This window comes from Cariama cristata, unplaced genomic scaffold (genome assembly GCF_000690535.1).
Source record: "Cariama cristata isolate BGI_N322 unplaced genomic scaffold, ASM69053v1 scaffold9376, whole genome shotgun sequence".
Lineage (NCBI taxonomy): Eukaryota > Metazoa > Chordata > Aves > Cariamiformes > Cariamidae > Cariama > Cariama cristata.
Genome location: NW_009622738.1, coordinates 12,272 through 26,242, shown reverse-complemented (window position 1 = coordinate 26,242; position 13,971 = coordinate 12,272). Strand labels below are relative to the sequence as shown.

Genomic DNA, 13,971 nt, shown 5'->3' with positions numbered 1-13,971 from the left:
GCCGCCAACTGGATTTAGCTCCATTCACCACCACTCTCTGGGCACAGTCGGCCAGCCAGTTTTTTACCCAGAGAAGGATATTCCCGTCCAGGCCATGAGCTGCCAGTTTCTCCAGGAGAATGCCATGGGAGACAGTGTCAAAGGCCTTGCTGAAGTCCAGGTAGACCACATCTACAGCCTTTCCCTCATCCACCAAGCGAGTCACCTGGTCATAGAAGGAGATCAGGTTGGTCAAGCAGGACTTGCCTTTCATGAACCCATGCTGGCTAGTCCTGATCCCCTGATTGTCCTTCACATGCCTCGTGATCTCACTCAGGATGATTTGTTCCATCACCTTTCCCAGCACCGAGGTCAGGCTGACAGGCCTGTAGTTCCCCGGATCCTCCTTCTGGCCCTTCTTGTAGATGGGTGTCACATTGGCTAGCCTCCAGTCGTCTGGGACCTCCCCAGTTAGCCAGGACTGCTGGTAGATGATGGAGAGTGGCTTGGCAAGTGCACCCACCAGCTCCTTCAGTACCCTTGAATGGAACTTTTATTATTTTTGATTTATAATTGTATAAAACTGGGACAGAATCATATTTTTTCAAATACTCTTCAATGTCAACTGATGAGTAAGGATATCAAATTTATTGGAAACTGATGAAAGTTGTACTGTTCCTTCAGTAAATTAGACAAGAAGGTATTGTGTATCTTACTGAGTAGTATTTCTCATGACAGAATGGTGACATATCTGCAGTTTTTGTGGATGGTGATGTATTAGAGGCAGTGTTTTCTACTCCAGTCTGTGACAAGTAACATCTTGGATCTCTAACAGCATCTTATGCATGACTCAGGAATGATAAACAAGACTTAGATGGAATAATGCCCACAGCTCTTTCCAGTATTGCAATGGATAGTCTAAAGATTTTGACTGATGCCTGTCAGATCTTCATTATTCTCTACTCCTTCCACTGTCCTGAGTAGTCTTGTCTGGAGAGAAAGGGAAGAGAACGCATCCTTTGTCAACATTAATGTTCATGTTGGTTCACACCTCTGTTTTCCATTTAGCAGTTGGAATAGATTTGATACACATTTGGGTAGTTTAAGCCTTCCAGTTTAGTTTTCTCTGATAGCAGTCTAGTTCACTTCCCCCAAACTGCTTTGCAAACCAGACAAATGTGATGTGTGGTGGCTGGGGCTTGGTTTTAATTCACAGACCAAATCAAAATGCTGATGTTTACACATCTGCTGGTGCTTTCTTGTTTGATGTAGTGAATTTTTGACATTCTATTTAGCATTTCTCATGTCTAGGAATGGACTGTTGCTGTATTCTAGTTTCAAGGTAAAGCTTTATCTCCCTGCTGCTGCTCTTCCTGAGAAGAAGCCTTATTTGTACTGTGTGCTTCAGTCACTTCTCTTACTTGCCATTTACCTTTCCTGTTTTGAGAGATGGGTTGTGAGAGTGGAGGGGTGGGGGGGAAAGACTGAGTTCACAGACTAATAACTGGACATTTCAGATGGTAAAACTGTTAGCTTTAGGGAACTGTGTAGAGTTCTGCTAGAAATCTGTAGATAGGCATAATTCTGTGCCAGGTAGGTAGCACCAGAATGCAGATGCCTCTGAGGGCATTTCACTCTTCAGTAGTGAAATTTATTGCAATTTCTGCCATAAAAAGTAATTTCTAAATAGTGATAGCTAGGGGAATCCTTGAGGAGGCACTCTGGTCATCTTTTAGGATTATAGGTAATAGATTTGCTATTTGTATTATCCATATGAGAGTACAATGGGATATAATTTAAGGAGGAGTTGCATCATTTTTCTGTATTTTATAAAGCTTTCACCTATATGGTCTCAGTTGCTTTCTGAGATAGTTACCAGTTTTACAGACAAACTGAGATGCAGGGATGAGTGTATGTACCAAAAAACCTGCTAAGAAGTGGCAGAACCGGGCATTAAATAAAAGACTATCTACAAGACAAAGATGTGGATGTCCTCTTGATATCCTGGTTTTATGCTATCCTGCTGTAAGCTAGGTTACAGAATGTGGTGTTCTAGTAATCTACAGAAGCATTAAGAACAGATATACAACTCAATGTTCAAGAGAATTACAGAGTTATGAGAAGCTTCGCTACAGTGATTGTTGTCTTGACAATAACATTTGGGACATGCTTCTTCCTGTTTACTGTTAATGGATGCTTGTTGATATCAGAAGCAGCTGAGCATGAAGATCTGATAGAAACGATAGAGCCTTGCCCTTGTGGAAGAGTTCTGTTTAGATGTGATCATATCAGTCAGGGTATATCATAGAAGACCTCTTGCAAGAGAGATCCTCATTTGTTCTTTCTACTTTGCTGCTGTTCTGTGCGACCTCCGTGTAGAAGACAGAGGTGATGCTTGTGAAGCTACTCTTAGCACAAAAGGAAACTGTAGTGTTTGGAAGGGGGCTTTTGTCACTTTCTGAAACTGCCCTGGCTTCTGTCTAAAGGGATCAGTCCCAAAGCTACTTGTGATACCAATGTGCAAAAGAAAAAGCAGAAGTTTTTTTCATTTTTCCCTAGTAAGCATTACAAGAAGCTGAACTGGTTGCAAAGGCTGTTTTTCATCGCTGAAGATGGAGAAAGTTTCAGTTCACTTGGTGCTTAAACCTGATAACCAGGCTTGTCAGTGCTTAAGCTTGGGCTTTCCCAGTAAACTAGAAGCTTTCAATTGGAGAACTTTTATTCTCCCCTTAGCAATCAGGCTCCCTGCCATACTGCTTTTGTTGTAAACACAGAAATGGCATAATGCTGATTCTAGAAGATGCCTGTATCAAATCTAAAGAGCCATGGCAATCACATTCATTAATCACAATATATTCTGACTACCTTTATGCATTTTTTGGAAATAATACAGAACACTTGCACTGTGGCTGACATGCCTGTTCTAGGATTGTCCCCAAAACAGCCTAATGACCTATTCTGATATCTTCATGAGTGTTAGGTTGAAACTCGACCATTCTGTTGATACCTGTCCCAAGAGAATATTCTGACATCTCTAGACAGAATAAGCTAATAGTTAATATAGTATAAAAGGTAAGAGTCCCTTAAGACTTAACCATCATGTTAGAGCAGTTACTGCTATTTGGTTTTTTAATAAAGACTTGTTCTTCTATTATGGTTCATCAAGATATTTTCATAAACAATCAGCTTAGCAGAAAAGCCTGAGATTCAGATCATATTCCACAAGACCTTTTGAAGCTTATTGGATACCTCTCAAAGTATTTTAAGATACTTCTCACAGCACAGTGGTTCTAGAAAAATGGCAGGAAGCTTCCCAGTCCTATGTCTTAATAAAAAAGCTCTTCTAAAGCTTTACTTCATCAGTGATGGAGAGCTAAAACTGAGGTTGCTCTTCTCTATCTCAGACTGGTTTTTGAACAGAGAAAACAGGCAATTCCCCTGCCCTTATTTAAACTACTTAAGCCTCACTTCACACTTGCTCTATGCATTGTAGGATTAATGCCCATCCCTCAGCAATTATAAGCAGCATACTTATTGTTTGCTAATCCTTCCATACCATTAGGTGGTTCCAACGTTGACATGGAAAATCAAAGCATTTTTTTCTTTACAATTTGTCTTCTGTCTTGTCAGCCCAAAGACATTGTGCTGGAATGGGAATACAAAAGAAATTAAATATGAGGAGAGATAAGGGTGGGCTCTGGATGTACAAAAGATCTGAATCACAGCTGATACTCCAGTGTTGTTTACTTGTACTGTTCACTTGATGGTCAGGAAGATGCTTGAAAACTCAGCTGACTCTACTATGTAATACAATTATTCCTCTACAAACTAGATGCCTGGAGAAGCAGGGAAAAATTAAGAAAATTGAAGAAAATAGCTGCAAGAGAACATTTCGCATCTGAAAACATAGGAACTCAAAACAGAGTCCAAGTTTAGTCTCACTGGGTTAAAAAGGATAGGATCCATGGCATGTTTTTTTACTTATTCTGAAAGGAAGGAGACACATGAGGTAAAGAAAGTGAACCTATCTTGTGGTTTTGGCCTCCTTTGAGACAAGATGAGAGGAACAGGAAGAAAAGGGCTTCCCTTGCAGAATAAATCCATTCAAGGGAAATACAGAGTTTGAATAGTCTTCAATTGGAATGCTAAGATGCCAGAGAACATACAGAAAAGAAGTATAAATGTCAGTGATGCTTTTAAAACAAAGATTGAGATCATACCTTCTGTCCAGAACTATTTAATACAGCTACTTAATTCTTCACAGCAGAACTGACCTCAACTATCTCTGTTAATGAGTTCAAATGTACAGTTGAGAAAGATGCTTGGTATTGCAGGTTCCTTTGAATAGATTTTCTTTTAGGAGGTGATTGCTTTGAAAACAAATACAGTTCTGTAAGCTATAACTTCATATATAGTGCTAGATGTTTCTGTAATTCCTCTTAAAAAAAAACCAGTTATCTTTGGTCTTGGTTGTGAACTCCATGGGCTATTCAGACTGTTACAGGTGAAAGAAAAAAAAATCTTTTAAACTTTTTCTTTTACTCAGAATTCCTTACAGCTATCTGTATGTACCCTTTTCTTTATGTCATAGTCTTTAAGTTGTCTTATCTGAAGCTTTGCATTTGTTTAACATACAGTGGAATTAAGAGCATGTTGGCATTGTTCTTAGAGCACAAATGAAAGCAGTCAGAGTAGAGAGTATTGAATTGCACTAGGCAACTTTACTTCCCATTATAACTTGTACTTTTTGGACAGATTATTAATTTTGAAGGGTTTATCTGTTAATAAAGATAGGTCATGAGATACTTTCATAATAAGTAAAAGACTTTTTCCTTTCTGATGTTTATTTGGTTTGCAGTTTGTATGCTGTAAAATGAGTCATTTTTTGTTTAATAGGTATTTTAGATCTATGAAATGAAACCCTGCAAAAGTCATTCTGACAAGACTGACACATAGAGAATAGGGCTCAGCTGCTATAGACTTCTAGATGTGATGACAGCCTTAAAATAAATAATCAGGTACTGTGTGGAAGGATAGTGAATATCAGTTTAAATTGGTTGTCAGAATAAAGACTGTTTTATCAGTGGCTGCTGCAGGGCAAAATTATGTTATTTCTTATGCTTCAAACTTTGCCCTTGTTATTCTGGGGTCCTCATTACATGAACTGAGAAATCATAGGTAACATTTGGGTTATATACAGATACTTTTTTTTGTGGGTCTTCATAGTACATTCTGGTTAAGTTTTTGTTTAGGAAACCTTATAGTAGCAATAACAAATACTCATCCACACCTTTTAGATTTGCATTTGCACACACCAGAGTTGTATTATTTCTGACCTGGATTATTTTGTGAGATTTAAAACTTTTTAGTTAAAACCAAAACCAAACTAAAACACAAACAACCCAAACACAACAAATGATCTTTGTCTTCTGTCAGCTTAGAAGTGATTATGATGTCTTGTTTTATATAAGTGCTTTACCTGCTAATTCATGTTAAGGCTATAAATTGCTTTTTCTGTCTTATTTTATTAACAATCAATCTGATGTTAGAAACATTTTGTCAATATTAGTAATTACTTGCTAGTGATCATATATTAGTGATTTCTTTCTCACTCGGAAGGTAATGACTTGGTAGCATCAGTTTAGAGTATTTTCCAAATATTGTCAGCCCTGGGTCTGGCTGTGTCTAGAAAGAAAAGGAAAGACACAATTTAGAGACTTGATTTTGATGTCCTACAAACATATCTAATAGACTTATTCTGTCAACTATGTAAAAGACTATATGTAGCTATACTTGCATGAAATATGAAAGCGTGGTGGAAAAGTAGTACGTAATAAACCTTGTTCTTCAGTTTCCATTCAGTGGTCTTAATACAAATAGAAATGCCATTATGAAATGGAAGGCTGTTTTAGGCCATGGTCATGGTATTCGTACATATTCTTGAATACTAAAGACTGCAGATTTCTGCTTTTAACTTAGTTCCTATTGTTATTTCTTGTCTGCCTATTAAAATGATAGAATTTACATATGTGCACATGTGTCTTGTTTTGAAGACACTGGAACTTGTTACATAGTTGCTATACGTGTACCCTCCGATCAGTAAGTTACTTGTCCTTTATTGCGTTTTTATCAGTGAATTCAAAGATTCAAAGGCAAAAATAATAGGCAACAGTAGGTAATGAAGAGAAGTTTATACAACAAATGAATTGGTTCAGTAGCTAGACCTCCTATTCTTCTTTCATTGGCACTTGTAAGATCTTAAGCCTTCCCAACCATAACTTTAAATATAAAATTCCCACATCCACATTTACAGTGTGGACCAAGGGCTCAGTGATGAAAAAAAATCCTAAATTAAAGTAAATATGGTTTCTTTTCTAATTAATGAACAAACAGTCTAAGTTGTTATTGTCACGTGGATGCTTACCTTTCTTACCTTAGGGTATGTCTATATCCTTCAAGCTTTCATCTTTTCAAAGGTAGAATGTGTAATGATAAGCGTTGCTTCTTAAATGTAACTACTTTTATTTCTTGTTGTTCTTCCTACTCCCTTCCTTCCTTTCAGTGGAGCAGATTACTATGACTATGGCCACGGACTGAGTGAAGAAACATATGACTCTTATGGTGAGTAGCTTTATGAGCTGAATGACTACAGTAGTAGACCCTTAAAAAATATAATCAAAGAATTTCCATAAGGCAAGCTTCGGTTCTGCAGTAGATTAACAGCTGTTCAGGGATTCCTGCACTGTCACAGAGCTCGTCATATGGTTATTGAGAAAAATACTGAAGGAGGCTTCTATGGTCTGTTAACTACCATAGTCATGTGAAACTAAAGTTAAAGAAATAATAAAATAAAACCTAAATCATGCTGCAAGTACCCTTCTCATGTCACATTCAATGAGATTTAAGAAAAAAAATGGGGGCGTAGGACCTTTTTTCAAGGAGCTATTCGCAGCTGAAGGCAAACGCTTCTAGTGTAGCACAACTGGTGTTGAAACTTCACACAAGGTAAGAATATGCTGAAGTTCTCAGCTGAATCAGGACCTAATTGAGTGCATTTTAGACTTATATGGTCTTTTTGTATTAGGTCATTTTTATGCATCAGTCTTGTGAAATCAAGCAGGGAGTCATTATGTAAAGGTTATGAAAGTACTTTAGGTAGATAATAGACATGAGGGCAGTAGGTTACTCATATGGAGACAAAACAATGCATAATGAAGCAAAAAACATACGCCAGTGGTAAAGATCACATTTTTTTTAAAGCTAGAAGTGTGGTAGTGACAGGTTTAATTAAAGAAATCTGTTACGGATTAGAAGCACAAAGCCTGTTAAAAGGCACCTTTGCTTAAGGGATAAATGTTAAATCTCTGGCTAGAAATCAGAGAAATATAATATAGATCATTCAAATCTCAAACATCTGAGGATTTTTATTAACTAGTGTAGAGAGTTGTGATTCCGGGTAATGGATGCTTCAGTGATTTTTAGAGCTCTACTTAAAATTTTCTGTGGTGTATTTCTTCAGCTCCATTTGGAAGTGTTTTGAAAACTCAAATGACCTCAACTAAGTTGTGATAAATGCACCTAGTACAAAAGTTTGCTCAGTGTTTTCTGCTTAAACTAATTATTTTGCTTAAGGGGAAAGTCAGTTCATCAAAAGAAGCGATCGCTTGAAATTCCTCTGTCCCCCAGCACTTTCAATTGGTGTTGATAGATAAATAGCTTAAATCTTTATTTCAGCATTAAAATAAACCGTTTGCCATTATAAGCCTGATATTTCTAAGACTACTTCACGAATGCAAAATTGATGTGTGAGGGGAAAGGTATGAAACTGCTAAATGTAGATAGACTGAGGGGGAGAAATGTGGATTGCAGTATTTAAGGTTGAAAGTATGGATTTTTCACTACTTTTGCATTTAAAATTGGTTTTCTGTTTATCAAAGCACAGCCACTCAGGATATTAAGTGATGTATTTACTCGAGTTGAGAGGAAAACTATAAATAACTTGAAGAATAATTATGGGTTACAGCCACTGATGTTTTCATACATACAAATAAATAGATACACACTTTATTCTTAACTAGCTGACCCTGAAGTACATTCTGAAAAGCAGAGTTAGATACTAATCATGGAATCACTTAGGTTGGAAAAGACCTTTAAGATCATTGAGTTCAACCATAAACCTAGCATGGCCAAGTCCACTGCTAAACCATATCCCTAAGCATCACATCTCCATGTCTTTTAAATGCCTCCAGGGATCCGGACTCAACCACGTCCCTGGGCAGCCTGTTCTAGTGCCTGACAACCATTTCAGTGAAGAAATTCCTCCTAATGTTCAATCTAAACCTCCCCTGGTGCAACTTGAGGCCATTTCCTCTTGTCCTGTCACTTGTTACTTGGGAGAAGAGACCATCCCTCACCTCACTATAAGTTCCTTTGAGGTAGTTGTAGACAGCAATAAGGTCTCCCCTCAGCCTTTTCTGTAGGCTAAACACCTCCAGTTCCCTCAGCCAATCCTCATCAGACTTGTGCTCTAGACCCTTCACCACCTTCATTGCCCTTCTTTGGACTCACTCCAGCACCTCAATGTCTGTCTTGTAGTGAGGGGTCCAGAACTGAACACACAGTACTCAAGGTGCAACCTCACCAGTGCCGAGTATAGGGGGACGATCACTTCCCTAATCTTGCTGACCACACTGTTTCTGATACAGGCCAGGATGCTGTTGGTCTTCTTGGCCACCTGGGCACACTGCTGGCTCATATTCAGCTGTCAGTCAACCAGCACCTCCAGGTCTTCTCCGCTGGGCAGCTTTCCAGCCACTCTTCCCCAAGCCTGTAGCACTGCATAGGTTTGTTGTGACCCAAGTATAGGACCCAGCATTTGGTCTTGTTGAATTTCACACAGTTGGCCTTGACCCATTGGTCCAACTTGCCCAGATCCCTCTGTAGAGCCTTCCTGCCCTCAAGCAGATCAACACTCCTGCCCAGCTTGGTGTTGTCTGCAAACTTACTTGAGGGTGTACTAGATCCCCTTGTCCTGATCATTGATAAAGATAGTAAACAGTACTGGCCCCAATACTGACCTTTAGGGAACACCACTTCTGACTGGCCACCAGCTGGATTTATCTCCATCCACCACCACTCTTTGGGCCTGGCCATCCAGCCAGTTTTTTACCCAGCAGAGTATGCCCGTCGAAGCTGTGAGCGGCCAGTTTCTCCAGGAGAATGCCATGGGAAATGGTGTCAAAGGCTTTACTAAAGTCTAGGTAGGCAACATCCACAACCTTTCCCTCATCCGCTAAGCAGGTCACCTTGTCATAGAAGGAGATCAGGTTAGTCAAGCAGGACCTGCCTTTCATAAACCCATGCTGACTGGGCCTGATCACCTGGTTATCCTGTACATGCCACGTGATGGCACTCAGGATCATCTGCTTCATAAGCTTCTCTGGCACCTTGGTCATGCTGATAGGCCTGTAGTTCCCTGGATCATCCTTGCAGCCCTTGCAGATGGCGTCACATTTGCTGACCTCCAGTCAACTGGGACCTCCCCAGTTAGCCAGGATTGCTGATAAATAATTGAAAGTGGCTTTTTTTTTTTCTTTGCTTGGCAAGCTCCTTCAGTACCTTTGGGTGGATCCCATCCGGCCCCATAGATTTCTGTGTGTCTGTCTACATGGTATAGCAGGTCACTAACCATTTCCCCTTGGATGATCGAGGCTTAATTCTGCTCCCTGTTTTCTGCTTCAGGGCACTGGGTACCCGGAGAACTGGTCTTGTTACTAAAGACTGAGGCAAAGAAGGCATTGAGTAGCTCAGCCTTTTCCTCTAGCCTTTGTCACTGTTTCCCCTCACATCCAATAAAGGATGGAGATTCTCCTTAGCCCTCCTTTTGTTGCTAATGTATTTGTAGAAACTTTTATTGTCTTATCCTTACAGTATGTAAAGAAGATTAGGTGTTTCAAACTAAAATTCGTAAGACTGCATAGTGAGCAGATAGTTGCCTAGTGCTGGCCAGGAGTAAACTTTTCCTCCTCTGAGAAGCTCAGGTGCCAATCCAGAGGAAAAATACTAGTATTTTTAGAATTCAGAGCCCTGGATGCCCCCAAAATGAAAACTGATAAAAGGTAAGGTGACTCTTTACCCTACTGATTTGACCAATTGATTGAAAAGGAGCAAGTACTCCTCTTAAACTGTAACCAAGACTGCTTTTTACATTTAAACAGTTCTTTGCAGTGGTGCTTAAAAGCAAGGATATTTTGAATTCTTATCCCTTAGCCAGCTGCCTTTACTGTTAGGCTAGGATTCTTTTCTTTGCTTAAGATAAGCCTTGCTTTGTGTGTGATGAAGAAACACAAGAGGTTGTTTCTCATGTATGTTATTCTGCTATCAGATTCCTGTGGAACTTGCCTGAGGTACAAGTTTAATTCTTTCAGCCTTACAGCAAATTTGAACTTGTTCCTTTTGCGCTCTAGGCAAAGGTTCTGACCACCTAGGTATAATATATAACCTAGGCTCTGCAGGCAGCCACCTAAATTTTTAAAAGTAAAGTAGCTAGGATGAGACTTCTATGAAGAGATTGTGAAACTGGAGCCTTGACTTAAGGGATTCTTGTCACCTAATTTCAGATATCTACTGTCTAGGTGAGTTACCTTACCATTCAAAGTACAGGGGTTCTTTGACAACTTTGTTTTGTTTTGTTTTTTTAATGGACTAGAAAGAAAAACTGATACCTACAATTTAGGTTACCATACATTTGGATTTCACCCTTAGTTTCTGGATTGCATTGGGTTCGCTTGGACACTTGTCTGCTTAGGGCAGGGCAGTTCTCCAAAAGTAGGTATGGAAGCACATACACTGTTTTCAGATGTGTTTGCTTTTTGGATTTTTTAGTTGTTTTTTTCTTAGGGGTGATGTAGTGTACTTGATTAAAATATACCTAAGTACTGCCTCATTATACTCTGCATTTGGTCCTATGGTTTCCCTCTTGTTGTAAATGCCTGGTACAGTAGGTCTGACTCTCATTTAAGACAATGCTTTGCTACTTTTTGTTAGTATTTTTGTTACTGCTAAAATGTGGTAGTATTATGAAGCATTAAATATAGCACAAGTTTTTCACAAACTTGTTGTCAAAATTCAAACAAGCAATTTCTTTTGCCCTTTTAATTTTTTTATAATCTACCTTCCTATTTCTTGCATTTTAGAGGAAGTGTATGTTTACAGTGAAGTCGAATATTGCCCCTAGAATGCTAGAAGCCACAGGTGTTTGTAGTGATACTTGAGGCTTTTCACTATTGGATTGCATATTTGAATTAAGCCGAAATTGGTCCTGATGGAAAGAAACTTATTTCTGAGGGTAGCTTATTTGCTTATACATAATTCATATCCTCCATTCATTTCATCCTAGCATAATTATTTGTAGGTCTGCTACTAGAGCTGACATTTCTGTGTATTTGCAGCAAGCAGGTCCAGCTGAATGCCAGAGCCCTAAATATTTTTGCCATTAGCCTGTCACACTCCCTGCTGTTACGTGCTGAAAAAGCATTGTGGGGTAGCTCATACATATGTTGTACCTGGATTTTTTGGTTCAAGTGTTAGACTTTACTTTTTGCACCTTGGTTTCAGTAAATAAAATGTTGCTATCTAATTCACAGTTAAATAAGGAAAAAATAAGTACAGCATCTGAGAACATTGGAAGGGGGTCTAACTATATTTTCCCTTCTTGTAGGGCAAGAAGAATGGACCAACTCACGACACAAGGCACCTTCTGCAAGGACAACAAAAGGAGTCTACAGAGACCAGCCATATGCCAGATACTGATTGTACTGTCTGATGTTGTGAAATATCCAATCTCCACCAGTCCTGTATACTGTTCAAAGTAATTTTTTCTATGAACACTCCCTTTTTATTAAATCAAAGCGCATAAAAATCTGAATGGATGGACTGAACTTAAAATATTTTGTTGAAAGAACAACCTGGACAGAAGGATATGTAAAACAAGGAACTTTGTTATTTCCAAACTGTATTTGAAAAAATAGGTGATCAAAAAAATAACCTTTGATTAACTAGTGTTAAACAAAAAATAGGTTTACTAAATATGTTAGTCCATTCTTTTAACATAAGCGTAACCTTTTATTTTAAAGGTTTTCAACAATTTAGTTTTTAGTTTTTATTTTCAGCCATTTGCTAGATTTTCTCTGCAAACATGCGTAAAAAGGGAAGCAAATTACAAATGCAAATAATGTGGTATTTTGTAACTCAAGTCTTGAAATGTTCTGTAGTGTTAAGCAAAGTTTTACCCTTGCTTGATACTAAATAAACTTTTGAAAGAAAATCAGTGTGTGTGAGATTAATTTTATGCTTTATCTTATAATAAAACTTAATAAATAGTAGTAAACAGGGAGAAATGTTTAACAGTGATCAGCATAAAAGGCTCATATTAAACATTGCGCGACTTCTTTAAAAAAATGGTATAAACCTAAATGTATATATATACTCACAGTAGATATAAATGCTGTTTAAAGTATCCAAACGGTATGGATCTGCTGGAGTGCCACATTAAATCAAAATATTTCTGTTAAAAATGGTTTAAAATAGCAAATGAATTTTCTGAAAAAGATGTGACTAGTTTTCATCTTGTTGAGCGTTTTTTCACTAGTGCAACTTTGGAATTTTTATGAGAATTTTGGTACGTTAATGACCACCTCGTTCCGTGCTGGAAGCAATAAACACAAAGCTTTTAAAGACTTTCTGACTTGACTAATTGAGGTCGCTTTCGTCAGAGGCAGAGGATGTGTAACCCTTAAAACGGTCTTCATTTGCAAAGGTAAATAAATCAAATAAGATTTTAATCTCACTTAATTTATCTTAATATAACCAATAAAAACAGGGAGGCTACAACTTAGAAAGTTTCATTTTAGAATATAGGAAAGACTTTGAGGACACCTAAATTCTCATTTTAAAACGTTTAATTTGTATTAGTAATCTAAAAAGCCTTAGCTTAGCTAGTTAAATTTGGACAAACTATTCCCTATTAAACAACTGTAAAACCTCATAACTAATAGTTTGTAATATATTATTTTTCCATAAATTCTAGTAACTCAAACATTGCAAATGTTATCTAAAGCTTTTTGTTAATTGTTAAGTTTCTATTAATTATAGTTTGATTTACATTGTTTTCTTTAGTTTTTATTTGAAAGTCTTTGAAATTTAGTAAAATCTTTTTTTTCTCTTGTCAGGAAGCCCACCTCCTTGGACAGCCAAGAGAACAAAAACCTTAATCTTCTGATGCTTTGGTAGGTATCTGTAGTCATCTGTGAAATTATTAGATAATGGAGCTTTTGAGCAGGTCCTTAATTCTTTATATATGAGGCTTTAATTTATGTAATGATTGCAGGTACTGAGTTAGAGGCCAGCAAATATCATTGGCCATGTTCAGTTCTGGTGGGAAAAGTCATAGTTTTGAACTATCATTAAACAGCACATTAAACTGTCCTGTGTGTGGACACTGTCCTCTGGCTGTTTGTTTATTGATAGCTATACATAGTTTTGACAGCGTTTCAACCAATAAAGTATTTCATTGGACAGAGGAAGGTGAAAGAAAATGAATGTAACTTTATGCTAGTAGTGTTCAAATGGGAATTTAGAAGTCTAATCTGGTCAGCAAACATGTTTAAAATGGTTTTCCAAAGCTGAAGGAAGCATTTTGTAGAATGCTTTTCTAAGTCAAGCATTTCTGCACAAGGAGCAGGTTGATTTTTGGCACGAGGGCAGGCGAACAAGTCCATTGAGAAACATTAGCTGAAGAATAGCTAGCTCCACTGTTTCTGGTGAATGCAATATATAAAGTAAGAAATAATTTAACTGTATTTATGCTTAAATACTGTAGAGTTTAAATAGAACAGATTTTTTTATTTCCTACTTGCTATGGTAATTCTTCCTGCTAACTTCATTATCTCAGTGCCCTTAGTTGACATGACTTAGATAAATACAGCTCTATAA

General features: G+C 37.8%; 1 protein-coding gene across 1 annotated transcript in view; it reads left to right on the top strand.

Moving 5' to 3' along the window:
• Window positions 1-12,304, top strand: part of KHDRBS3 (KH domain containing, RNA binding, signal transduction associated 3) — a 67,450-nt gene extending 55,146 nt beyond the window's left edge. The window contains exons 7-8 of the mRNA XM_009702454.1: window positions 6,542-6,600; window positions 11,699-12,304. Of these exons, the coding sequence (XP_009700756.1) occupies window positions 6,542-6,600; window positions 11,699-11,790 (151 nt within the window). The 3' untranslated portion in view covers window positions 11,791-12,304. The remainder of the gene's footprint in view (window positions 1-6,541; window positions 6,601-11,698) is intronic.
• The last annotated feature ends 1,667 nt before the right edge of the window (window positions 12,305-13,971 follow it).